Genomic DNA, 24,924 nt, shown 5'->3' on the forward strand with positions numbered 1-24,924 from the left:
TGGAGCCGAGCCTACTACAAGGAAGAGAGTGGGCACAGATTGCCAATTCTGGATGTGCCATACTGAGAGAATCCGGCCCAAAAAGACTGAACACTGTCAGAATTCAGGCAGTGCTACAACAAAATATTAGTTTAAAACTGTACATACTTATGCAGCCACATTATTTTGATTGTTTATTTTCCCACCCAAGACTTAATTTTATTTTTCAATTTAACCGTACTACAGATTATGGGTGATACGAAGACGTCATTCAGACGTTGAAAAGATCTACGTGATTTGTTGTTTTTTTTGGGGGGGGGACTGTGTCCATGACAACAAACAGGGGCATGGACACATCAACCTACAATAGATTTGTGAAAAACGTATTTGAAAGAGGCCTAAAAAGCTGAAAAAAAGTTTAGAAATAAATCTCCCTGGTAGGTTTTCTTACAATTTTTTTTTTAAAACAGGAGTGTGCTTTTATATCATAATAAAAGATTTTATTTTTTTTTGTCAGATTTTTTTTATTTCATTTTTTTTGCAGATAAAAAATACTTATGAAGTATTTTTTTTTACATAATTTGCCCCTCAATCAAAAGATCTGTGGAATTTTGTATTTTTTTTTCCCTCCTGTAACTGGGGAATTATTAGGAGTTCTGCTGTGCTAACTGGTAGAGCTGATCTAGGTCCACTCTACTATGCCGATATGTTGTCACCAGGTCCTACATAAGAATCGGCAGGGTCGCTGATTCTGTTCACTGCACAGAGCTTATTGAGCTCTATGTAGTTAGCGAAAAAGACATGCAAGTCAGGAGGTCAGAGTGTCAGTTATTACATATTTCACACTGGTAACGACATCTTTTATGTAACATGAGCTTTGGATACAGATTGTCGGTGAGATCTATGTCCGGCCCATAGTTCTGAATAGCTCATTTACACATTATAAGAAAAACAAGGATTTCTCTGGAATATCCATCAGGTCGCAGATGTCAAGGTGTCATTTTATTCAGCTTATTATGACCTACCTGCCCATATAGACGCCTAAGGACATACTGACAGATTCACTTTAATCCATGCCGAAGTCCATTCTATGCAAATTATGAATAAATGAACGAACTAACGAACAAATGAGGAGCAATCTCTCACATCCATAGGTGAACACACTGGGATGCATATCCTTCTTTGGGCAAAAAACTGGATGTTTTTGGTTTAGGTATTGAGATTTGTTATTTTCCTAATAATCCTTAAACTGAAAGGATGACCCTATTAAGCAGTGGAAGAGTCAGTATACTGTGTATGCAGAATGTCAGCTGCAGAGTGCGTCCTCGGCACAATGCTTAGGGTAGCCCACTACATCGGTACAAAAAGGGGACTTACCTCATCAACGACGACCAGACCCAAGTCACTGATTCGCTCAGTTTCAATCAACGAATTGACAAGACTGTGACCTTTTTCAATTGTTGCAATGTACAAGGACTTTTTGGTTCTCCTTTTTATTGGCGGAAATCTTCCTTTGCTGCCAGCATACTCCTCTATCAAAAACTCAAGGTCTACTCCAAAACTGGACAAGCCACGAACCTTGGGAAGCAAATGCAATACTATGCAGTATCTGTCGGTAAAGCACCAGCCTACTTACGGTTAAATGGGTATTTCCATCTCATTTGTATGCAGTATCTACAGGATATGCCATAATTGGATGCTACATGTTGATATTGACCCTATTAACGGAGCATTGATGCGCCATGAAGCTGTGGGAACTCCTATGTTGCTTTGTATGGGAATTCCTATTGACTCTCCATTGACCGCATCATTGACGATGACTTGTTCTAAAGATGAAAGAAGGGCCCATTGGTGGGATCTACATCTGCAGCATATCCTGAGGATATTCCATAAATACACAAGTTGGGAATACCCCTTTAAACTCTATCCAAACATTGAAAACCAGATTTTTCGTAGAATTGTGTTATTATACATCGTCCCATATCCTGGGAACAGCAACAAGTTGTATCACACTTTGGGTAGATGTATAGTCCAGGCTAAAGCAACAGTTTTAAGATATAGGCTGCCGTCACACTAGCAGTATTTGGTCAGTATTTTACCTCAGTATTTGTAAGCCAAAACCAGGAGTGGGTGATAAATACAGAAGTGGTGACGTGTCTCTATTATTCTTTTCCTCTGATTGTTCCACTCCTGGTTTTGGCTTACAAATACTGAACGTGTGAATGTGGCCTTACGAGGATCACTTACAAAGATACATGACAAGCTGCTAGAGCTAAGTAAATGCCATTATATTAATACACTGCAGCAGCAGATGAAGAATACACCAAGTTCAATGGAGAACTAAAAGGGGCAGTCTAGCACTCCTTTACTGATACAGTAATACAGAAATCTTACACTGATTAATATAAATGTGACTTGTGGGATTTACAGAGCAGCTAAAAATTATACAAAACAGACCTTCTCCTGTACAATAGCAACGTAAGGCAAGATCATCAGCACGTCCCTTTTTCTGCACAGAAGTTCTTGAAGTATTACAATTTCTGCAACAAGAGTTTTACCGCCACTTGTTGGTAAGGAGTAAATCAAGTTTTTCCGCTGTCGTAGGGATTCCAAAGTTAGGCATGTATGCTGCCAGTCTGAAGAAAAAAAAAAAGAAATGTTTTACTGCAGGTAGAAAACCCAGTAAAAAAAAAACCTATACAGAAAAGCAATACCAAAAATAAGGGATAATATATTAAAAAACCTGAATACTAAACATATATATATATAATGCCCAAAAAGAAGTTGTATTCAAGGAAAATGTATATAGCAAACTGTATTAGATAATTTATAACAGAAAAACATAATACATGATTGCACAACACGATTAGAAAACGGAATATAAAAATATATGAATAAAATTAAGCATATATCTGTGTGAGGGAAATGGAGTGTGCAGAATGGAAGATAATTAATAGAGGATGCATTACAAGTATGTACATAAAATACAACCACAATCTAATAGAAAGACTCCCTGAAGAAGCGACAGCGAACCACACGTTAGAGTGGTGTGAGGGGAACTGTGGTGTACTTTTTCCAGGGTTTTAGGCCCTATATTAGGTTTTGGTTGTGTTTAGTGATGAGCGAGTGTACTCGTTGCTCGGGTGGTCTCCGAGTATTTGTTATTGCTCGGAGATATAGTTTTCATCGCCTCAGCTGCATGATTCATGGCTTCCAGATACGCTGAATACATGTGAGGAATGCCTGTTTGTTAGGGAATTCCCACATGTATTCAGCCTGTCCAGCAGCTGTAAATCATGCAGCTGAGGCGACGAAAACTGTATCTCCGAGCAATAGCAAATACTCGGAGATCACCGAGTATACTCGCTCATCACTAGTTGTGTTTTATGTTCTCTCATAGTTCTATTTGTTACCATCAACTATATATTACACTTTATTGATAATGAACTGTATTTCCTTTTTTTATTGAATTACATGTTATTAAATTCGTGATCCAGCCAAAGGTGTACATAACATTTTTGAATTTTTCAAGTACATATTTGTAATACATCCTTTACTCATGATCTTTCATTCTGCACACTCCGTTCCCCTCACACAGATATATGCTTAATTTCATTCATATATTTTTTTAAATAATGTATTGTGCAATCATGTATTTTAATTATCTAATAAAATTTGTTATGTACAAAAAATCCAGTAACTCTGTGAGCTAGCACAATAAGCAGGGGGCACGGTGGGGCCCATACATGCTTGATAAGATAAAAGCGGTGTAACCATTGCAAAACGGTCGCCATATCAGCCACAATAAAATGCTTAGGCTAGGCAACAATAGTAGAATGATTTACTCATCCCTTTAACCGATGCAGGATGTGGAGTGATAGGCTTACAGCAGAGGAAACATTTCTCAGGATTTCTATCAAAGTAGCAAAGCTAGGAGTCCCTAACATACATTTTACTTGTCATAGAATTCAGTCGTTTTTACAGGGGCGTTGGTATGGGTGGGCAACCAGGGCATGTGCCACAGGTACCTGGTGGGGGTGCAAACAAGCCAATTTGCCTTAATCTGGGTATTTAGATACAGGGCAATTTAACTTTTGCCCTAGTTGGAGGAAAATCTAGCTCCAGCTCTGGTTTAGTGGCGACATCGAAACCGAGGTATTTAATTACCATAAAGTTTTTTAATGCCTCTATAGTGTTCAATAAGTTCAGCGACTTTGCTGGGTAAACCGTAGAATGGTCCCAAGTCGATTTCAGACGACATCTCCAGTGTCTTTTGGGCAACGTCAAGTTCCTCCATAATGATGGTTTCTTTTATTTGCCTGGTCCTGGAGATATGAGGGGTATGTGCTTTAGCATTTCCAGCCAGTGTGTTCTTCAGACTGTCCCGCAGACTTTTCGTTTTTCCATCTTTTGCATTTATATAAGAAGCAATGGATGTGTACACAGGATTTGCTTTGTCAGAGCTGCGCTCATTAAGATTTTGTTCAGTGACAGATTTTGGATTTGCATCTTCATAACAGAGGAGCTGCGAACAAGGAAGATCATCAGATAAGTCCCAGGAGTCTTGATTTCCCTCCGTAAGCAATACATTTCTCTTCAGATGATTTAGTAACTCTTTATCTTGAACAGTGGATTTAGAGGGGTTGAGGGGTGTCATAAACTGGTTAGAGGGGTCAGGTCTCTGAGTAAGAGGTAAAGTGCTTGCAGCCTCCTGGTTACACTTTTCTTCTAAGCAATCCATTTGTGCTAGCAAAGATGGGTCCTCGGCAAAGCTGTCATATTCTCCAAACAGGTCGTCATCGCTGCCACAGTCCTAAAGAAAAGAAAGACTGCTAAGAATCACATATATAAAGCATGTTAAAGAGCTTAAAGGTGACAGATGTAGAGTCTCTGAAAACACAAAGTTGTATAGATTGTGCAGAATAGTTACGACTGTTCCCTGACTATCATGTGATGTCTTCTTAATAGTAGTCACAATAAGCCCAAGTTGATTGTATCTTCTAGTGACACAACAGAGTATGGTGCTAGGATAAGTCAAGTCTTTCCCCCTTCACCCCGACGCGCGTTTTGCCCGGAGCTTCTTCTGGGGACATTGGGGGTAGAAGACTTGACTTATCCTAGCAGTATACTCTGTTGTGTGTGGATGTTCTTACTAAGGTATAGTGCCATACTTTCTTTATATGTATTTACAGCTTACCTATTAATGCTGCAGGATATGTATATTTAGCAATATGGGATACATTAAACCCACATTGGTCCTATGATACATCATTAGGAACCAACTGAATTTATACTAAGGCTGTGATTAATACATATATTTATAATATCCTCCATCAATACTGGCACGCCTTAGTATGACCACTTTTTTTATTTGATTTGATCTAGCATTAAGGTTACAGGAGTATCTTATTTATAATTTGATTGTAGTTGTATCACTTCGTATCAACAGGATATAAAATAATTGTTGGTGATACATATTCTTCCCTAGTTACCTTTGCTATATATATTGTCCTTTTATGTAAATCTATAAATATACATACAAATTACTTTTAGGAGTATAGTGTGTTAGGATCAGACCCCCCCTCCCTGCTGGACACTGTTGTAAACTGCTTTTGTGCCTTTTTCTGCATTTTAAAATGAACTCACTCAATAAAGCTTTATGCATTGTTTAACCCACATATGGTTCTCTTCTATCAGCTACCTTGAATGTAAGTCCGTAGTTGGTTGCATCTTTTAGAAGCAGAAAACGCTTCAGAAAAACATTGGCCGTGTTATGTCTCAAGCGTATTTTTTTGTGTCTTTGCAGTAATTTTATAGCCGCCTGAGTTTTATATTTTACGTCTATGGATGAATTAGCGAGTGGCTTCCAAGCAAAAGCTGCCTGAAGAATGGTCAGGTCACTTCTTTTAACTATTTCTCATCTTTGGAAACATGAAGCAGTTAGAAGTAGCTCAAAAGCTTGACCATATGCACAGAAAGTCTTCCTCAGCTTGCTGGGCATACATTAATGCTTTCTAACATTTCTTTAGAGCTTCTTCAAGACGTTCAAAGACCTTCTGTGCACATGCCTTTATATTTCCAGCAGATAGTAAAGTCCTGATGTTCTTCTGTTAAGCATCCATAACCTATGGGAAGATCATTTTAGAAAGTAAGTGATCTGAACGCCACTCATTTCCAGGACTCTACACCACTATGAATCCTTCCACACTGCTGCTGGAAATCTGACAACAATCTGCACAAAGTTCCATTTAAATAAATGGGAGTTGGGATTGGTAAAGCCTAGCATACAACAAGTAAAGTACATTAATGCTTTAATAGTGTGAGCAGAAATGTTAAGGTGTGTCATGTTCCATAACTTCTGCTTACAGGAATGTTCAAAGAATCTTGAAGAAAACATGTGTTTCTTTACTACCTACTTGCAGCTAGTCAAGAATTTACTATTTCTCAGTGGATAGGTTCTTACCGACAATGAATAAATGGAATTATTGTTCTGTCCCGCATCCATATCTTACCTGTTGGCCTGAACACATTGTATTCACCTCTGCAGAACAATCTGTCATGTTATGGGATTCGGATGTTATGTTCTTTCCCTCACTTCCACTTGCCTTCTTCTTAACCGGTGTGTAAAGACTGTGTCCCGTAGAAAGATTTCTTTTCCTTACCGGTGGTCGTCTCTGGACATTGAGGACACCAGTTTCCATCCTCATAATGTGAAGTAGCCCATGCTAGGAGCTGGATATTAGGTCTGCCCAAATACTCACTGAAGTCCCCAAGTAAAGACATGAGATCCAATCTTGAAATTTCCTGCAGTTATTTAAATGTCATGTGTTTATTCTATTTTCTTAAATTCTCCAATGATGGAATCCAAAGAAACACGAATTGTTATTTGACAGAAATCAAACGTTTATATTCACTGTTTCTTGGTTTTTGGCTGAAGATAAATCTAGGGGAATAGAACACTTTATTGTGTTTTGAAATATTCTGCAGACTTGCTCGTTTATCCCAGATTTGGTAATGCAGATGTCTAAAGAATGAAAAATAAGACAGTGATTAGCTGAACAAAAACCTATTGGAGTGTTAGACAAACTCAGGGAACCAGGGTTGTTACTGAGCTTTCTTTTGAGGCATCTATTACATTTTCCGTTGCCTTCCAGCAGGGTCTACTTGGATTCCAAAGTCTACAATAACGGCTATTCACTACCTAATTCTTACTTATAGTTTACATTATCAACATACGGGCACAATAAAGGATATCTCTAGCTTATAAAGTGATGTCATAGCACAAGGACACGCCATCACTTTATGATCATTGAGGATCTGACCTCTGAGACCCCTAATGAGGTAGAGAATTAAGGAACTGTAGCTCTGCTGTACCCCTTAACAGTTTGTCCCTGCACAACAGCCCTAAGGGTATGTGTCCACGTTCAGGAAACGCTGCGTGTTTGACGCTGTGTTGAGCCGCAGGGTCAAACACGCAGCGTCCAGATGTTACAGCATAGTGGAGGGGATTTCATGAAATCCCGTCTCCACTATGCATTAAAAGATGCATGCGGCAGACCCGCGAAAATGGACATGCGGCGCGTCTTTTAAGAACGCAGCATGTCCTTACAATGAGCAAAACACGCAAGAACACCGCAGGTGACCTGCCAATGACCTCAGGTGCAGATTTGGTCAGGATTTTACCTGCATAAAATCCTGACCAAATCCTGAACGTGGACACATACCCTAATATCACCAGTTTCAACTGCAACCAGCTTCACTCCAAGAGACGGATCTGGCTGAAGCAGCTTGTTCTGCCAGGTATGAACTGGCAACGGAAATGTATAAAGGAGGTACAGCACTATATCATTATTGTAACCTTATTAAAAAAGGAAAAAAAAAAAAAGAAGTTAAATCCTATCTATAACATGCTGGATCCAGCGGTAATTGCCACATCCTTCATTATAAGGTCACATAATCATGACAGCCATAAGCCGGCAACCTTATTAAGGAGTCATTCATAGCCAACACTACAGAAAACACAGTTACATAGTTAGTAAGGCCGAAAAAAGACATTTGTCCATCCAGTTCAGCCTATATTCCATCATAATAAATCCCCAGATCTACGTCCTTCTACAGAACCTAATAATTGTATCATACAATATTGTTCTGCTCCAGGAAGACATCCAGGCCTCTCTTGAACCCCTCAACTGAGTTCGCCATCACCACCTCCTCAGGCAAGCAATTCCAGATTCTCATCGTGTAGTTCATATATGACATGACACCTCCATCTCCACCTAACAAGGTGCAGCTTCATAGATGCCATGACACTCCATGATCCCTGGTCCCACCGCACACAGTTACATAGTTAGTAAGGCCGAAAAAAGACATTTGTCCATCCAGTTCAGCCTATAAAGAAAAGTGGATGTCACGCTGTGTTGTCCAGTGCTGCCCTGCGTTGTAGAGCTACACCGTAGGTGCTATCACAGGCGCGGCTGCACACGTCGATCGGCATGGGGTCTCTTGGGCCGTCCCGGGCCGGCCTCCTCCCACTTTAGGACTCTGGTTAGTTCTGATTCCCCCAGGGTCACAAATACCGAACTAGTGCAGCGGCCCCGAACGGATAAGCACAAGGCAGTCCAGAACCCCTAGACTCAAGCGATCCAACACTCAGCCTCCCTTGGTGGCTAGGATTACAGGCGCAGGCCCATGCGCCCGGCAATATATACACATGCCTCCTCTCTATTTATATGCCAGTTATGGCACAGACTTTTACCTTATGGAGACTTTAAAAAAAAAAAAAAAAAAATCAACAGTGACCTGCTGAGAAAATGACCGCCCCTGCTGAGAAAATGATCGCCCCTGCTGAGAAAATGACCGCCCCTGCTGAATATTTAGGAGAAATTCGTTGAGAAGTCGGTTGTTTTTCCCATGAGCTCATTTGCATATATTCATGACCAAGCGCTGTGATTGGCTGGCTGTAGAATGCTGCATCTCCAGCCGTCCCCTCTGGCGTTTTTGTCGCCCCATTACCAATGAATAGTGTGCGTATACAGAGGGTTTCGCTCTTTCCATGTCACCTGGGAACTTCCCTACATCAGGTATCCTCCGCTGGGACCTGCCGGAAGTCACTTTGGGCTTCGTTCTGACTCTCAGAGGCTTTCCATGAGAAAGTGTCCTACAGAAGACGCCGTAGGAGCCGGCAGGTCACAAGTGTTGGACAGCTCGGCCAACAGCTCCAGCTATGACAGCCCACCTATAGAAAGGACGCTACAGGGACGCTGTTCACTGGCTGATAACAGGGAACAAAAGCGTCCATTTTTCTGCACTGTAATTGTCTGCGGCAGCCATCACCTCTCACCTTAGATCCCTGCGGTTAAGTCTCGGTCACTAACGTGTCTCTCCGAAGTGTGTCCGCCCAAGTCTCACCCCAGACATTATGTGAATCTTTACAGAACGGCGCATGCTCCTAGTGACCATGTCAGCGGCGCGTAGCGTACTGATGACGTAAGGCAGGCCAGGCAGCCATGTTTCATTAGGGCACACACCACACTGTACCATAACTCCCAGTACGGGTGTAATAAGCGGCTCACTCGCCCTCCCCGTGTTAATCACGCTCTCTGGGTGCAGGTATTCGTAGTAGCTCCGGCTGCAGTATGTTTGGCCCGTGCGGCTGTGACTTCTAGAATCCGGAACTGTAATGCATGAGGCAGTGTTGTGAGCCGGGCCGGTGAGGTGGCGGGACACGGAGCGTAGCTGCTTCCTCTCCTTCTGCAGGTCACAGGATACAGTGTGGGGTAGGATGCTGGTGGTCAGGGCATGGCGGGGCGCTGCGCTGAGGCAACATTGGCTGCCAGCACTGTGCACCTCCTCCTCCGGGCACAGCACAGGTAAGGAGCCGCAGACCGGGGGGGCACTGGCAGGACACCTCCCAGCATGCACTGGGGACATGGCAGTGACAGTCTACATAGGGCTATGATGGGGGGGATTTTCAGTCATGGACTCCCGTGGAATAGTGACTGGCAGGGTCTGGTCCATCAGCCACGGCCATATTCTGTGGCTGCGGTAGAGGAGACCTGAGGGCCACGTCCCTGCGCTCACAGCGCCTTGATGGGTAGCCAGCCCGTCACATCATTGTTGAGGCGTAACGTACAACTCGCCAGTTCTGCTCATAAAAAGGGCCATGGCTCCCGGGAGGTAGGAGGCGGTATAAAATGGACTGACTCCTCGAATATCTAATGCAGGACGTGCTGTGTTTTCATAAGAATTTGGAACGTTATGAATGAAATGTCCTAGAAATGTCTGTCCTGTTCCTGATCTAAGGTTCAGGGCTTTTAGCTGAGATGAATCTGTGCTGCACTTTATGCACATGCTCAGTAGTGACTAGTGCTGTGGGGTCGGAGTCAGGGTAATTGAGCAGGTGGAGGTTTGGCTTACCGACTCCACAGCCCTGGTTCTCGGGGCTACCATTGATGTGGCCACTGGACCGGGTCCTCCCAATTGATTGGCACTAATATTCCCTCCCATAATAGTCTGGGGTAGCCCATTACTTGGCCTCCAAGAAGATCTCTATCGCACATGTGTGATTTTCTGATCTGTGACTGTTAGGCCTCACTCAGACTCCTGTTTTCCCATCAGTATTCTATTTACATGTTTCAGACAACATGTGTCCATTATAATCTAGAGGTCTGTTCACGTTTCCATGTTTTTTTGTGTGTTTTCCAAAACATAACTGAGAGTTGTCTGGTTTACATCATGCGTCAAAATGACCCCTACGGGTCCATAAAGATGGTGGACAGCACACGGATTGTATGAGTGTATAATCCATCATTAGCACTGCAGGTTATGGGAGAAGCTTTGCAATGTATTTATTTTTTTCATACAAAATAGAAATCGCTGATGAAACTCAAAAAAGTGACCAATACTGATGAACAACGGTCCAAGTGTTTTTACTTACTATTAAAAATACAGCGATGTCTGAATGAGGCCTTAGGGTATGTCCACATATCCATGTTCACAAATTTTACGTCTGGGGAGGAAAGGGGGGAACCACAGCAGTATATTACTATAGCAGCGAAATGGATGAGGCGTCAACAAATCTCATCCACAGACCACAGTTATTTTCTTCTGAGAAATTGATTTGTGGTGCAGGGTTTATAAAATCTGCATTATGTCAGTTCTGATGGGAAATTGTTGCATATTTTCCCCAAATATTTTCAGTTCAAACATGGCCATAACATTTGTTATTTGAACAATGATCTAAGTAAAGGAACTGAAGGTAAATTAATCAAATGTAAAGACGATGCGAAGGTAGGATGGATAGCTAACACTAGAGAAGACTAGGATCTAGATAAGCTTGAACAATGGGCAGCAACTAATAGAATGGTATTTGTCAGGGAGAAATGCAAGATTCTACATCTGGGCTAGAAAAACAAAAATTAAATCTAAACAATAGGAGGAATAGAACTAAGCAACAGCACGTGTGAAAAAGACTTGTGCTGTGATGCAGCAGCAAAAAAGGCAAACACAGTTCTAGGATGTATTACAATAGGGATGCCCAACTATAGGCCTTTAGAACCACCAACAGTGCATGTTTTCAGGATTTCCTTAGCATTGCACAAACAAAGTGCAAATTATCACCTGTGCAACACTTAAGGAAATCCTGAAAACATACACTGTTGGTGGTCCTTGAGGACTGGCGTTGTGCATCCTTGTATTAAGATAAGCCTACAGTATAGATCACATGATGTAATTATCCCTCTCTACTCCTCCTTGTTCAGGCCATATCTGGAATACTGTATCCCTTTCTGGGCACCACATTTTAAAAAAGACATTAAAAAACTGGAGCAAGTTCAGAGAAGAGCGACCAGAATGGTGAGCAGACGGCAGAGTACAGGTGCTTCTCACAAAATTTGAATATCATCAAAAACTTAATTTATTTCTGTTCTTCAATACAAAAAGTGAAACTCATATATTATATAGAGTCATTACAAACAGTGATCTATTTCAAGTGTTTATTTCTGTTAATGTTGATGATTATGGCTGACAGCCAATGAAAATCCAAAAATCATCTCAGTAAATAAGAAAAACTAACAAAAAACATCTGCAAAGGCTTCCTAACCATTAAAAAAGGTTCCTTAGTCTGTTTCAGTAGTCTCCACAATCATGGGGAAGGCTGCTGACTTGACAGGTGTCCAGAAGGCAGTCACTGACACACTCCACAAGGAGGGTAAGCCACAAAAGGTCATTGCTAAAGAAGCTGGCTGTTCACACAGTGCTGTATCCAAGCATATTAATGGAAAGTTGAGTGGAAGGAAAAAGTGTGGTAGAAAAAGGTGCGCAAGCAACCGGGATAACCGCAGCCTTGAAAGGATTATTAAAAAAAGGCCATTCAAAAATTTGTTTTTCAGTTGAGCTTCACAAAGTGTGGACTGCTGCTAGTCATTGCTTAAAGAGCCACCACACACAGATGTATCCATGACATGGGCTACAAGTGTCGCATTCCTTGTGTCAAGCCACTCTTGACCAATAGACAATGCCAGAAGTGTCTTACCTGGGCTAATGAGAAAAAGAACTGGACTGTTACTCAGTGGTCCGTGGTGGGTTTTTTTGCATTTCATTTGGAAATCAAGGTCCCAGAGTCTGGAGGAAGAGTGGAGAGGCCACAATCCAAGCTGCTGGAGGTCTAGTGTGAAGTTTCCACAATCAGTGATGGTTTGGGGAGTCATGTTATCTGCTGGTGTAGGTCCACTGTGTTTTCTCAAGACCAAAGTCAGCGCAGCCGTCTACCAGGAAATTTTAGCGCACTTCATGCTTCCGTCTGCCGACAAGCTTTTAGGAGATAGAAATTTCATTCTCCAGCAGGACTTGGCACCTGTCCACACTGCCAAAAGTACCAATACCTGGTTTAAATACGACTGTATCACTGTGCTTGATTGGCCAGCAAACTCGCCTGACCTTTACCCCATAGAGAATCTATGGTGTATTGTCAAGAGGAAGATGAGACACCAGACCCAACAATGCAGATGAGCTGAAGGCTGCAATCAAAACAACCTGGGCTTCCATAACACCTCAGCAGTGTCATAGGCTGATCGCCTCCATGCCACACGCCACATTGATACAGTAATTGATGCAAAAGGAGCCCCGACCAAGTATTGAGGGCATTTACTGAACGTACATTTCAGTAGGCCAACATTTCGGCTTTAAAAATCATTTTCCAAGCTAGTGTTATAAAGTATTGTAATTTACTGAGATAATGACTTTTGGGTTTTCATTGGCTGTAATCCGTAATCATCAAAATTAACAGAAATAAACACTTGAAATAGATCACTGTGTAATGACTCTATGTAATATATGAGTTTCACTTTTTGTATTGAAGAACTGAGATAAATTAACTTTTTGATGATATTCTAATTTTGTGAGAAGCACTTGTATATCCAACGAGGAACGGTTAAATGTTTAGCTTGCAAAAAAGAAAGCTAAGAGGAGACTAATTAGCCGCCTACAAATATTATCTGAAGGGCTGTCACAGTGTAGAGGGATCATCCTTATTCTCATTTGCACATGGAAACACGAGAAGCAATGGAATAAACTGAAAGGGAGAAGATACAAATTGGATATTAGCAAAAGCTTTTTGTCAGTGAGGGTGATCAATGAGTGGAACAGGCTGCCGCCAGAGGTGATGAGTTCTCCTTCAATGGAGGTCTTCACACAAAGACTGGACAGACATTTGTCTGAGATGGCTTAGTGAATCCTGCATCCAACTCTAACATTCTATGATTATTTGATCTATTCGCCTCCTCAAGTGGCGGCCACGATTAACCATAATTTTATCATTTAACTTTTAATGGCTATTTGAAGGGAAGGAGAGGTTTTGGAACTGTGTATCAAAGACAGGAACGCCAATCTATGAAAAGATATGATGGACCATGAAATTAATGAATGCAAAAAACAAAAAACTATCCTGATATAGATGCAGTCGGTCAGTTGGACTTAAGAACATTGCTAATACCAGACATTTATTGATTGATGTATTTCTTTTCCTAGTAACCCCAGACAGTAACCGAGCAGCACTTGAAGATATGGTAAAGATAAAACTTTTGTACTGTGGAATTGTAGTTTAATTAATGTGTTTTTTGTTTTTTTTCTAATGGCGGAGCCTAAGACCGAATTGTTGCTCTCATCCCCCGTCTGCATGATTGTTGGTTACTTTCTTAGCCCTGTGAGACAGAAATGATGTGCTCATCAGGCAGGAAATTCACATATTTTGTAGCAATTTTTACAACCCCGTGGCATTTTGCTTGTAGTACTTATGATGCTGTTATTTCAGGCGACTGTGTACTGAGCCTACAGTATACATCAGGGCCGTTCCCATGGCTCGCCATTCGCTAGATCGAGACCAAAAGTGTGTTCTTTAGACCTCCCATCTGGCAGGCTTGTGTCCGTGTACCATTTGTTTTATTGTATAGGAAATTGCACAAGACTGGTTCCTGTAAAGAGAGCTGCCACAAAAAGAAAACAAAGATGACTTTGCAGTGTTTTCTTCCCTTACTCTCTATGGGGACACCATCCAGACAGTGGTGAGAGGCTCAAGCCTGGACTTGTGGCTGACACAGACAATATGGCAACACACACACCGCCTAGTGGCATTATATTTTTTTTAGTTCTTTTCTAATCCCAAAGACAACTCTAGTATAAAGGAATCCTACCTATTTCTGTATCCCTATCCCTCTGTATTGGTAGTAATGTGGCTAGTTTGTGGCAAAAATGGCCTCCTATGACAATGCCACACTTGCTGTATTACTACTAGTAGTAGGATTTGTGCTCTCTATTTTGATTTTTCTTTTTTACTTATCTCACATCTATTGAAAATCAGCAAGAACACTGGGCAGGGTTTTTTTGGTGGAGGGGCAAAGCCAAACAGTCTGACAGGTATCCTATCATTTATGCCAGAAATTTGTCAAAAAGGGAAAAGTGGGGCAAATTTATTAAGGCGTACTCCAATGGACATCTGCATGAGGTCTTTGCCATAGGTGTGACTGAAATATCTGCTGGATGATGGAGGCACCTAGGCACCTAGCTGCTGTATGGGGGCAGTGCAAGGGGGAAACTTGGGGAGAACTTTAACTTACGGTAGTTTGATCGATTCCTGCGTGACTTCATGTTTTTGCTTGTATAGAGGAATCTAAATGCAATATTTGGCTTTAATTTACTACACAATTTTCAGTAGTTATTTCTTGCATATTGGATTTAAAAAATAACTGGTGTTTGTCACTTTTTATTCATTACAGCCACAGAAAATGGAAAATCCTTTTAAAGAGCCTCCAAAGAGGTGTATCTTGTGTGGCATCTCAGTAGATTACAAGAATACCCAGGTATGTGTCTACAAGCTTAAAAAGGTTGGCCTCTACTTTACTTGTTCCTTTCATGTGAACTAACTGCCATAGATAAGCATTTCAATAAATATCTTGCTTTGTTAAATACGTCTGTGACCTGAGCTGCTCTTCTGGTGCCTGATCTCTGGCTGACTTCCTGTAATGTCATCTCAAAATCTTTCTGAGTTCCTGGCTCTGGAATCTGATGGGTGGGTGGAGCTTATTATGCTCGTGGGTGGGGCCTCATTCCGCAGAGCTCACGCCGCTCTTATGCATGTAGCTGCAGACCAGGATCTTTCTTATATATGTATGTATTCAACAAGGGGTGTATGTGTGCGTGTGTACACACACTGCATACACATTGTGTAATGTGTATATATAACCCCGCTGTATTCCCCTTATACTAGGAATCTATTCATATTTTTCTCCTCATCCATCTATAAGTCAATGAGAGGGAGTAAGGGAATAATCTTTAGTACCAGGGCTGCGGATCTGGTGCTTAGCACATGATTTCTATTTCAGTGTTCATTATAGGAGATCGTGCTGAGGCTGTGTGTGGCGCTGGGGGATGAGCTTAGGTGGTTTATAGACTGTGTGCTCACTGCTGGCTTGCAGCCCAGTACAAGGGGTATTGGGGAAATGTAGTCAGAAGGGAGCAGAGGATTCTGAAGAGGAAGTGATGGCTGTGACAGCAGAGCTGGAATCTTGTAATAAGTAATGAAGCAGAAAGGCATAATACATGAAAACTGGCAGAAAAGTTATATGGGTATCTTTAGGGGTACTATCCTTAACCCCTTAATGACCAGAGCTTTTTTCGATTTTGCATTTTCATTTTTCGCTCCCCTCCTTCCCAGAGCCATATATTTTTTTATTATTTTTCCGTCAATATGGCCATGTGAGGGCTTATTTTTTGCAGGACAAGTTGTACTTTCGAACAACATCATTCGTTTTACCATGTCGTGTAGTTGAAAACGGGAAAAAATTCAAAGTGCGGTGAAATTGCAAAAAAGTGCAATCCCACACTTGTTTGTTTTTTGTTTTTTTTTTGCTAGGTTCACTTAATGCTATAACTGACCAGCCATTATGATTCTCTAGGTCATTACGAGTTCATAGACACCAAACATGTCTAGGTTAATTTTTATCTAAGTGGTGATAAAAAATTACAAAGTTTGCTAAAATGGGGCAATTTTCCGATACCCATAGTGTCACCACTTTTCGTGATCTGGGGTCAGGTGAGGGCTTATTTTTTGCGTGCTGAGCTGACGTTTTTAATTATGTAATTTTGGTGCAGAATACTTTTGATCACCCGTTATTGCATTTTAATGCAGTGTCACGGTGACCAAAAAAACATCATTCTGGCGTTTGGAATTTTTTTCTCACTACACTGCGCCCTGCTCACAAGCTTACAATCTATGAGGAAAAGGACAGACACAAAAGGTGGATGGTAACAATTGCTTTCATTGTTCGGACCAGCCAAAGTGTAAGAATCGGGTGTTCATGTAATGCTGCATGAACCGGTTATTAGCCTAAGTGTGTAACAGTACAGACACAGAGTGCTATTAAATGCATAAAGCATGTGAGAACATGATGCAAGGAACCTGGTTATGGTAAAAATTTTGAATGGGCAACACCAGTATAATTAGGTTAATGCGTTGAGGTGGTAGGCCAGTCTGAACAAGTGCGTTTTTAGGGCACACTTAAAACTGTGAGGATTGGGATTAATTGTATGCACCTGGGTAGTGCCTTACCAAAAATTGGCGCAGCACGTGAAAAAGTCTTGTAGACGGGAGTGGGAGGTTCTAAATATTGAGGATGCTAACCTCAGGTCATTAGCAGAACAGAGTGCACGGGTAGGGTGAGTAATATGAGATAAGACCAGTGCATTTCACTCCTGGTATACAGCATTCTAATATGCTGTGTATAAGTCGCCTATCCAGCCTGTAAGACAAGAAAAATACCTTTTATAATACTCGCCTACGGTGCGGTCCGGTCAATGGGCGTCACTGTTTTGGTGCGGTCATCCATAGTTTTCCCGTCATCATGCTGAAACACTGGCCTACTTCTCTGCCGTGGTCATGGCAAAGCAAAGTACTGCAGTGCGCATGCCCCGGAAAAGGTCAAAGAGCCCTATAACGTGGGCACTGCTTTACTTTACTCTGCCCTTGCCAGGGCATAGAAGTATACCTGCGTGATACTGGGGTGTGTAGAAGTATATATTTGTGGCATCGCTGGAATCGTACTGACTCGAAGAATTGAGTTGCCTTATCAAGTTTACCACACAGTAAATGGCATAAAAAAATCCTGAATTGCTGGTGTTTGTTGATTGTGCCTCCCCAAAAATCGGATTGGAAAGCGATTAAAAAAATGTATGTGCCTGAAAATAGTACCAATATAAACCTCAACGCATCACGCAAAAGACAAGCCCTCACATGACTCTGTTGGCAGAAATATGGCAATGCAAAAACTAGTTTTTGCCAAAAAAGGGGTCTTTTGGTGTGTGACAGTAGCCAAGCGCAAAAAAAAAAAAATATAAATCTGGTATTGCTGTAATCGCACTGACCCAAAAAATAAAGTTGTCTAATAACTTATTTTGCACGATGAACAAGCGTAGAAATATAATTTAAAGCCAATTCTCCACCTGCTGTTGATTCTCTCACTCTGCCTCCCAAAGATCGCAGTAAGGCTCGGCGCACATTTATTCTGCGCTCTACGCTGAGTGCTTACATCGGGGTTTCTGTGTAAATCTCTGAAATACATGACTCAAATGAAGCTCCCGGCGGAAGAGTCCCTATAATAAGGTAGATGGTGGCACTGTCGACGTTGTCTGGCCTATACTCCGGTGGTGTCAGTCTCTTTAGGCGTGCATAAAAGCGCGGTCGACCACAGTTTTGTGCAGTTCTGAAAAGGACACCGTTGAACAGAAGTCAGACAGAGCCCAGAGTAACTCTGCTGCCTTATAGTGAATGGATCCTTTGGGGGTTTCATCTGAATCATGTCCCTTGGAGATTTAGATGTAAACCCCGATACAAGTGCTCAGCGTTTAGCGCAGGATAAATGTGATCCCAAACATTATGTAAAATGTTCCCAATAAAAGCTTCAACTCAGTCCAGAAAAAAGCAAGTCCCCACTCTGGTACATCATCTGTTAATGGAAATATAGGGGCTTCCACATTACTAGTAGCACAAAGGCTCTGGAAAAGCGAAAAAGCCCTCGATCCCCAAAACAAATTCGCAGCAGATACTGTGCTCCCAAATACAAATGCCCCCTTTAAAAGACCCAGTGTGGCTATACCATATTTAGCGTCCACGTGTTTGGCAGGGGTATAATTTCCAAAATGGGGTCACGTGAGAGGGGATTCTGCTCTTCTAGCACTTAGGGGCTCTGTATATGGAGTCTGCAAACTATTCTAGGAAAATCTGCGCCTCAGGAGGCAAATAGCGTTCTTTCCGTTAAGGGCTGTGGAGTCTCAGTTTTCTCCTACGTATCATTGGGGGACACAGGACGAATGGGTGTTATGCTGCTGCCACCAGGAGGACACTAAGTTAAACACACACAAAAGATTAACTCCTCCCCTGCAGTATACACCCACAGGCTGGACAATCCAGAGCCAGTTCTTACTTAGTGTCTCAGGAGGCACTTGGGTCCTCAGGACCCCACCAATTTTTTGTTTTTTAACGGAAGGGAGCGACAGGCAAATTTTCAGCTCTGATCTCTCCCGCACCAACAACGGGCAAGTACATGGAGCGTTCCTCCTGTATCCTTTCCCGCGACGATGGATGCCAGCCCTGGCTCACTTTCCAGTGTGGCGACGGTTCCTTAGCGTTCCGATCTCCCTCCCTCCCTTTCAGGCGACCACGGGGACTAATCATCCACCTAAGTTTCCTGGAGCCAGGGCACAGCCGGACAGAATGTCATGGCGTCCGTGCAGCCGCCCACTGCATCACCACTGAACATAGCGGATGTTGCACGGCGGCAGAAGCTCTCCACCCTCTCCCTATTCAGGTGAAGGTGGATGGAGCATCGGCCCCATCGCACAAGGTAAGTGCGGGGGCCGACCAGCTGACAGGGGACCGCCCGTTCAGGGAGCCCTTATCCCCTTTCTAATGCGGCGCTGCAGCCGCGGGGCAGCTTTGTAACGGAGGTATGGCGGGCAATCCGGCGCTCTGTTAGGGCGGGGGCACAGTTTACCGGCCCTGGGCCGGACTCCACCCTCATACAGCAGGAGGGCGGTGGCAATGGCAGCGTTCCGACGCGCATAGCAGGGAATTCACCGCCCGCCCACGACACGCCCCCCCCCCTCTCTCTCTCTCTCTCTCTGGGCGCTTCTCGTTCCCGAGAAGCGCCCTTCTCACATCTCGGCGGCCATCTTGGACCAGGAAGTGCGCTGGTGGCTCTGCAGCACCACAGCGCACAAGACTTCAGGATCTCCCTGCCAAGCACCGCAGAACTTGGTGAGACGCACTCAGTAGGATTTCTCTTCCCCTGCCAGTACGCTCACTTCATGGCAAAGATGTCACAGTCTAAGCAAAAACGGACTGGAAAGACCCACTCTGTTATTTTTGCTGTGTGCACCTCCTGCAAGGTATCTCTGCCCCGAGGTCACACTACCCCGCTGTGCTCCGCCTGCGAAATGTCTGCGGCACAGGATACTCCGGCCTCTGACCCGGAATGTAGTGAGCCTAGTACCCCCGCATGGGCGTCCTCTCTTGCTCGATCTGTGGCATCCTTGGAAAGGACGATACAGTCCCTCCGTGACCCGCCCCTTACCCAGGGCACTTCCACGGACGATGTAACGCGGCCTAAGAACCCCTCTCGGCCTAGAGGTCGTACCGCTTCCAGAAGCCCTCACTCATCTAAAAAGAGGTCCAGGGTAATATCTCCGGTCCGTGATCAGCCCTCTGGCTCAGAGAGCAAAGTCTCTCGCCACTCATCCCCGACTCATAGCAGGGAATCCTTTCTGGACGACGCATCCAGCGTGTCCTGTTCCCCAGAGTATCGTCACGACCAAGAGACCCTAGATTCTCTCATAGACTCTGTAAGTCAGACGCTTCAGTTAGAGGAGGAAACCCCGTCCAAGGCGGTTCATCCCGTGTCATTCGGGCGAACCACAAAGGCTCATAGATTTTTTCCTACGCATCCTCAATTCAAGGACATTGTCGATCTCCACAGAGTCCGTCCGGATAAACGCTTCTCAGGTCAGAAGGCTATGCTATCGAAGTATCCGTTTGCTCAGGACCTTGCTAAGGAGTGGTCTCAGTCACCCTCCGTGGACCCGCCAGTATCGCGGCTAGCCACCAAGGCGGTTCTATCCTCCTCCGAGGGCGCATCCATCAAGCATCCCACTGATAGACAAATTGATCAGATGGCTCGCTCGGCTTTTGAAGCTTCCTCGGCTTCTCTCTTCCCTTCTTTTGCCGCCACATGGGTTGCAAAAGCCATGACCCATTGGGCCGAGTCTTTAGCCTCTACAGCACTACACGCCGACTTACCCCCCGAGGTTTCACACCTGGCCACTCAGATTGCCAGAGCGGGGGACTTTGTAGTTTCCGCATCCTTAGACGCGGCCAACTGTGCCTCACAGGCAGCGGCCAATGCTGTCACGATCCGCAGATCCCTTTGGCTCAGGGACTGGAAAGCGGACTCAGGATCCAAAAAATCTCTCACGTCCCTTCCATACCAGGGCGAACGCCTTTTTGGGGACAAACTAGATAAAATAATTGCAGACTCCACAGGGGGAAAGAGCAAATTCCTTCCCCAGCAACGGACCTTTCGCCCCTTTCGCAACCAACAGGGCCGAGGTCGATATTTCCGTTTCGGCTCCAATTGGTCCAATCCTTCCTCCGCGCCACCCGGCGCCGGGAGAGGTCAGCGTAAGGACAGAACCTCCCAGCCATCTTACAAACCTTCTCCCTCTTGGAGAGGCAGACCCAGACAACAGGGATCCAGGGGGCCCAGACCTAACAGGTCTCCACCTCAATGACTCTTGGCAGACGCCAAAGGACACCGACAGAGTTGGCGGCCGCCTACTCTTCTTTCGGGACGCGTGGCTCTCGGTAGTTCCCGACCGATGGGTCCGCGAACTGGTATCCTTCGGTTACAAGATCGAGTTTGTCTCTCTTCCCCCATCTCGTTTCTTCCAGTCCCCTCCTCCCAGAGCAAGGGTCCGTCAGTATTTTCAGGCCATAAGATCGCTATGGGAAGACGGGGTCATCATCCCGGTACCTCAGAACGAGAGGTACCAAGGTTTCTATTCCAATCTTTTCATTGTACCAAAGAAGGATGGCTCAGTACGTCCAATATTGGACCTCAAGCTCCTCAACAAGTACGTCCGTGTACGTCAATTCCGTATGGAGTCCCTCCGCTCGGTAATTGCCTCTCTGGAAGAGGGCGAGTTTCTTGCATCTCTAGATGTTCAAGACGCTTACCTGCACATTCCCATTCTACCGTCTCATCAGCGCTTCCTCCGCTTCGCGGTCCAGGGGCACCATTTTCAGTTTGTCGCCCTACCTTTCGGGCTGGCCACCGCTCCTCGGGTGTTCACCAAGGTCATGGCAGCTGCCGTGGCCATTCTACATGCTCGAGGCATAGTGGTGTTGCCCTACTTGGACGACATTCTCATAAAAGGCCCCTCTTTCCGGTCCTGTTCAGAAGCGGTAGACGTCACTATAGATACCTTTTTGCGCCTGGGCTGGAAAATCAATTTCAAAAAATCTTCCCCAGTCCCGGCCCAAACCATATCCTACCTGGGAATGATCTTAGACTCCTCTCAGGGTCTAGTACTTTTGCCTCCGGAAAAGGTATCCACTCTACAGAGAGAAGTCCGGAAGCTTACTCAACCTCGCTCTCACTCCCTACGCTTCTCCATGAGGGTACTCGGCAGGATGGTGGCGGCAATGGAGGCAGTGCCCTTTGCGGTTTTTCACCTCCGTCCCTTACAACACGCCATTCTGGCAGTATGGGACAGGAATCCCGCCTCGCTCGACCGCCGTCTCCTTCTCTCTCGCCCAGTCAGACAGTCCCTCAGGTGGTGGACCAAGGGGTCCTCCCTGACTCGGGGGAAGTCTTTCCTTCCGGTGCACTGGCTGGTTGTCACAACGGACGCCAGTCTCTTCGGCTGGGGTGCAGTGTTCCAGCGCCACTCGACGCAGGGTCACTGGTCTCCGCAGGAGTCCCAGCTGCCCATCAATATCCTAGAGATTCGGGCAATCAGACTGGCTCTCCATCATTTTCAGCCGTTCCTCTCCGGCCGTGCGGTCAGAGTCCAGTCCGACAACGCCACTGCGGTAGCCTACATCAACCGCCAAGGGGGCACTCGCAGCAAGGCGGCCATGGTCGAGGTGACGCTAATTCTCCGCTGGGCCGAGACACATCATTCCATACTCTCAGCAGTTTTCATCCCAGGCGTGGAAAACTGGGAAGCGGACTTTCTCAGTCGCCACAGCCTCGATCCCGGAGAGTGGTCTCTCCATCCCGCAATCTTTCGCCAGATATGCTCTCGATGGGGGACCCCGGACGTGGACCTAATGGCATCTCGCCTCAATTGCCAGGTTCCCGTCTTCATGGCCAGGTCTCACGACCCCTCAGCCTTCGGAGCCGACGCTCTCGTCCTCTCATGGCAGGGTTTCAGACTCCCATACATCTTTCCCCCAATTCCTCTTCTGACAAAGGTGATCAGGAAGATCAAGGCAGAACGGATCCCAGTAATTCTCATCGCTCCGGACTGGCCGCGCAGGACATGGTATGCCGAGATGGTTCAACTGGTCTCAGACGTACCTTGGAGGCTGCCGAGTCGCGCAGACCTCCTGTCTCAAGGGCCCATTTACCACCCGAACTCTGAGGCCCTGTGTTTAACGGTGTGGCCGTTGAGTCCTGGGTACTGAGGCAGAAGGGGTTGCCCTGATATCTACCATGCTCCGCGCACGCAAGCCTTCTTCTATGCGCATCTACCACCGCGCCTGGAAGACATACTTCGCCTGGTGCAGGAAGCGGGGACATTTCCCCCTCCGTTTTTCTATCCCTCACATTTTGGAATTCCTCCAATCAGGCGTAGACTTGGGTCTTGCTCTCAGCTCTCTTAAGGGCCAAATTTCTGCTCTCTCGGTTCTTTTTCAGAGAAAGATTGCAAACAGATTGCAGGTCAGGACCTTCATCCAGGGTGTTTCTCATATGGTTCCGCCTTACAAGATGCCCTTGGAACCATGGGACCTGAACCTAGTTCTCTGTGCTCTTCAAGAGCCCCCCTTTGAGCCCTTGCATGAAGTGTCTTTGCTGTTCTTGTCTTGGAAGATTGCCTTCCTCGTGGCTGTCACGTCTATTAGACGTGTCTCTGAGCTGGCAGCTCTGTCGTGCCGACCTCCTTTCCTCGTGTTCCACCAGGACAAGGTGGTTCTGCGGACATGTCCGACTTTTCTTCCGAAGGTCGTTTCCTCCTTCCATCTTAATGAGGAGATTGTCCTTCCCTCACTGTGCCCTGCTCCTTCTCACCGCACGGAAAGGGCGCTCCACACTCTGGACTTAGTGAGGGGTCTCAGACGTTACGTCTCCAGGACTGCGTCTCTCCGTAAGTCAGACGCCTTGTTCGTTCTTCCGGAGGGGCCACGGAAGGGACTACCCGCTTCCAAGGCCTCCATTGCCAAGTGGATTCGTTCCGCCATCCAAGAGTCCTACCGTGTCAAGGGTCACGCCGCACCTCCGGGGATCAAGGCTCATTCTACCCGGTCAGTCGGCGCATCCTGGGCCATCCGGCACCAGGCATCGGCAGCACAGGTCTGCAAGGCTGCTACATGGTCCAGTCTACATACGTTCACGAAACACTACCATGTGCACTTTCAGGCTTCGGCAGACGCTTCCGTCGGTAGGCGAATCCTACAAGCGGCTGTGTCTCATCTGTAGTTTGTAGGCTCGCACAGCATTTATAACTTCTGGTGACCCACCCAGGGACTGCTTTGGGACGTCCCATTCGTCCTGTGTCCCCCAATGATACGTAGGAGAAAAGGAGATTTTTGTGTACTCACCGTAAAATCTTTTTCTCCGAGTCATCATTGGGGGACACAGCACCCTCCCTGTTAGCCTAGTTGGCTCAGTTGTTCTTTTCAGTCTGTGTTTTGACTATGACATGTTTTCTGTTTGTTAACTGGTTTACTCCTACTGCTTTGTTACCGAACTGGCTCTGGATTGTCCAGCCTGTGGGTGTATACTGCAGGGGAGGAGTTAATCTTTTGTGTGTGTTTAACTTAGTGTCCTCCTGGTGGCAGCAGCATAACACCCATTCGTCCTGTGTCCCCCAATGATGACTCGGAGAAAAAGATTTTACGGTGAGTACACAAAAATCTCCTTTTTATAATAGAGTATAAAATGGTCGGACTCCTAAAATATATAACACATTGGGTACAGTAGTGCAATGCAAGATGTGCTGTAAATGTTTCCATAATAATTTGGAAAGTTATGAAATGTCCTATAAATGTCTGTTCTGTTCCTGATCTAAGGATCTCGGCTTCTAGTTGAGATTAATCTGTGCTGCACTTTATGTGCATGCTCAGTAGTGAGGCAGGGCTGTGGAGTCGGAGGTTTGGCTTACCGACTCCACAGCCCT

General features: G+C 44.9%; 2 protein-coding genes across 7 annotated transcripts in view; one reads left to right on the forward strand and one right to left on the reverse strand.

The window, feature by feature from the left end:
- The window catches only part of LOC143786482 (helicase POLQ-like), a 42,002-nt gene extending 32,563 nt beyond the window's left edge, over positions 1-9,439 (reverse strand). For 2 of the 5 annotated variants that reach the window (XM_077275775.1, XM_077275770.1), the window contains exons 1-5: positions 9,320-9,439; positions 6,492-7,003; positions 4,147-4,792; positions 2,437-2,615; positions 1,357-1,557 (exon numbers count right to left, since the gene is read on the reverse strand). In XM_077275775.1, the coding sequence (XP_077131890.1) occupies positions 1,357-1,557; positions 2,437-2,615; positions 4,147-4,792; positions 6,492-6,686 (1,221 nt within the window). In that variant the 5' untranslated portion in view covers positions 6,687-7,003; positions 9,320-9,439. Of the gene's footprint in view, positions 1-1,356; positions 1,558-2,436; positions 2,616-4,146; positions 4,793-6,491; positions 7,004-8,734; positions 9,009-9,038; positions 9,175-9,319 lie in introns of those variants that run through there. The other 3 variants (XM_077275773.1, XM_077275774.1, XM_077275771.1) reach the window with 3 other exon arrangements.
- A 20-nt stretch (positions 9,440-9,459) lies between these two features.
- The window catches only part of LOC143786704 (small ribosomal subunit protein bS18m-like), a 39,827-nt gene continuing 24,362 nt past the window's right edge, over positions 9,460-24,924 (forward strand). The window contains exons 1-3 of one of the 2 annotated variants that reach the window (XM_077275791.1): positions 9,460-9,848; positions 14,005-14,042; positions 15,249-15,332. In XM_077275791.1, the coding sequence (XP_077131906.1) occupies positions 9,761-9,848; positions 14,005-14,042; positions 15,249-15,332 (210 nt within the window). In that variant the 5' untranslated portion in view covers positions 9,460-9,760. The remainder of the gene's footprint in view (positions 9,849-14,004; positions 14,043-15,248; positions 15,333-24,924) is intronic. The other variant, XM_077275790.1, reaches the window with a different exon arrangement.

This window comes from Ranitomeya variabilis, chromosome 1 (assembly GCF_051348905.1).
Source record: "Ranitomeya variabilis isolate aRanVar5 chromosome 1, aRanVar5.hap1, whole genome shotgun sequence".
NCBI classification, from domain to species: domain Eukaryota; kingdom Metazoa; phylum Chordata; class Amphibia; order Anura; family Dendrobatidae; genus Ranitomeya; species Ranitomeya variabilis.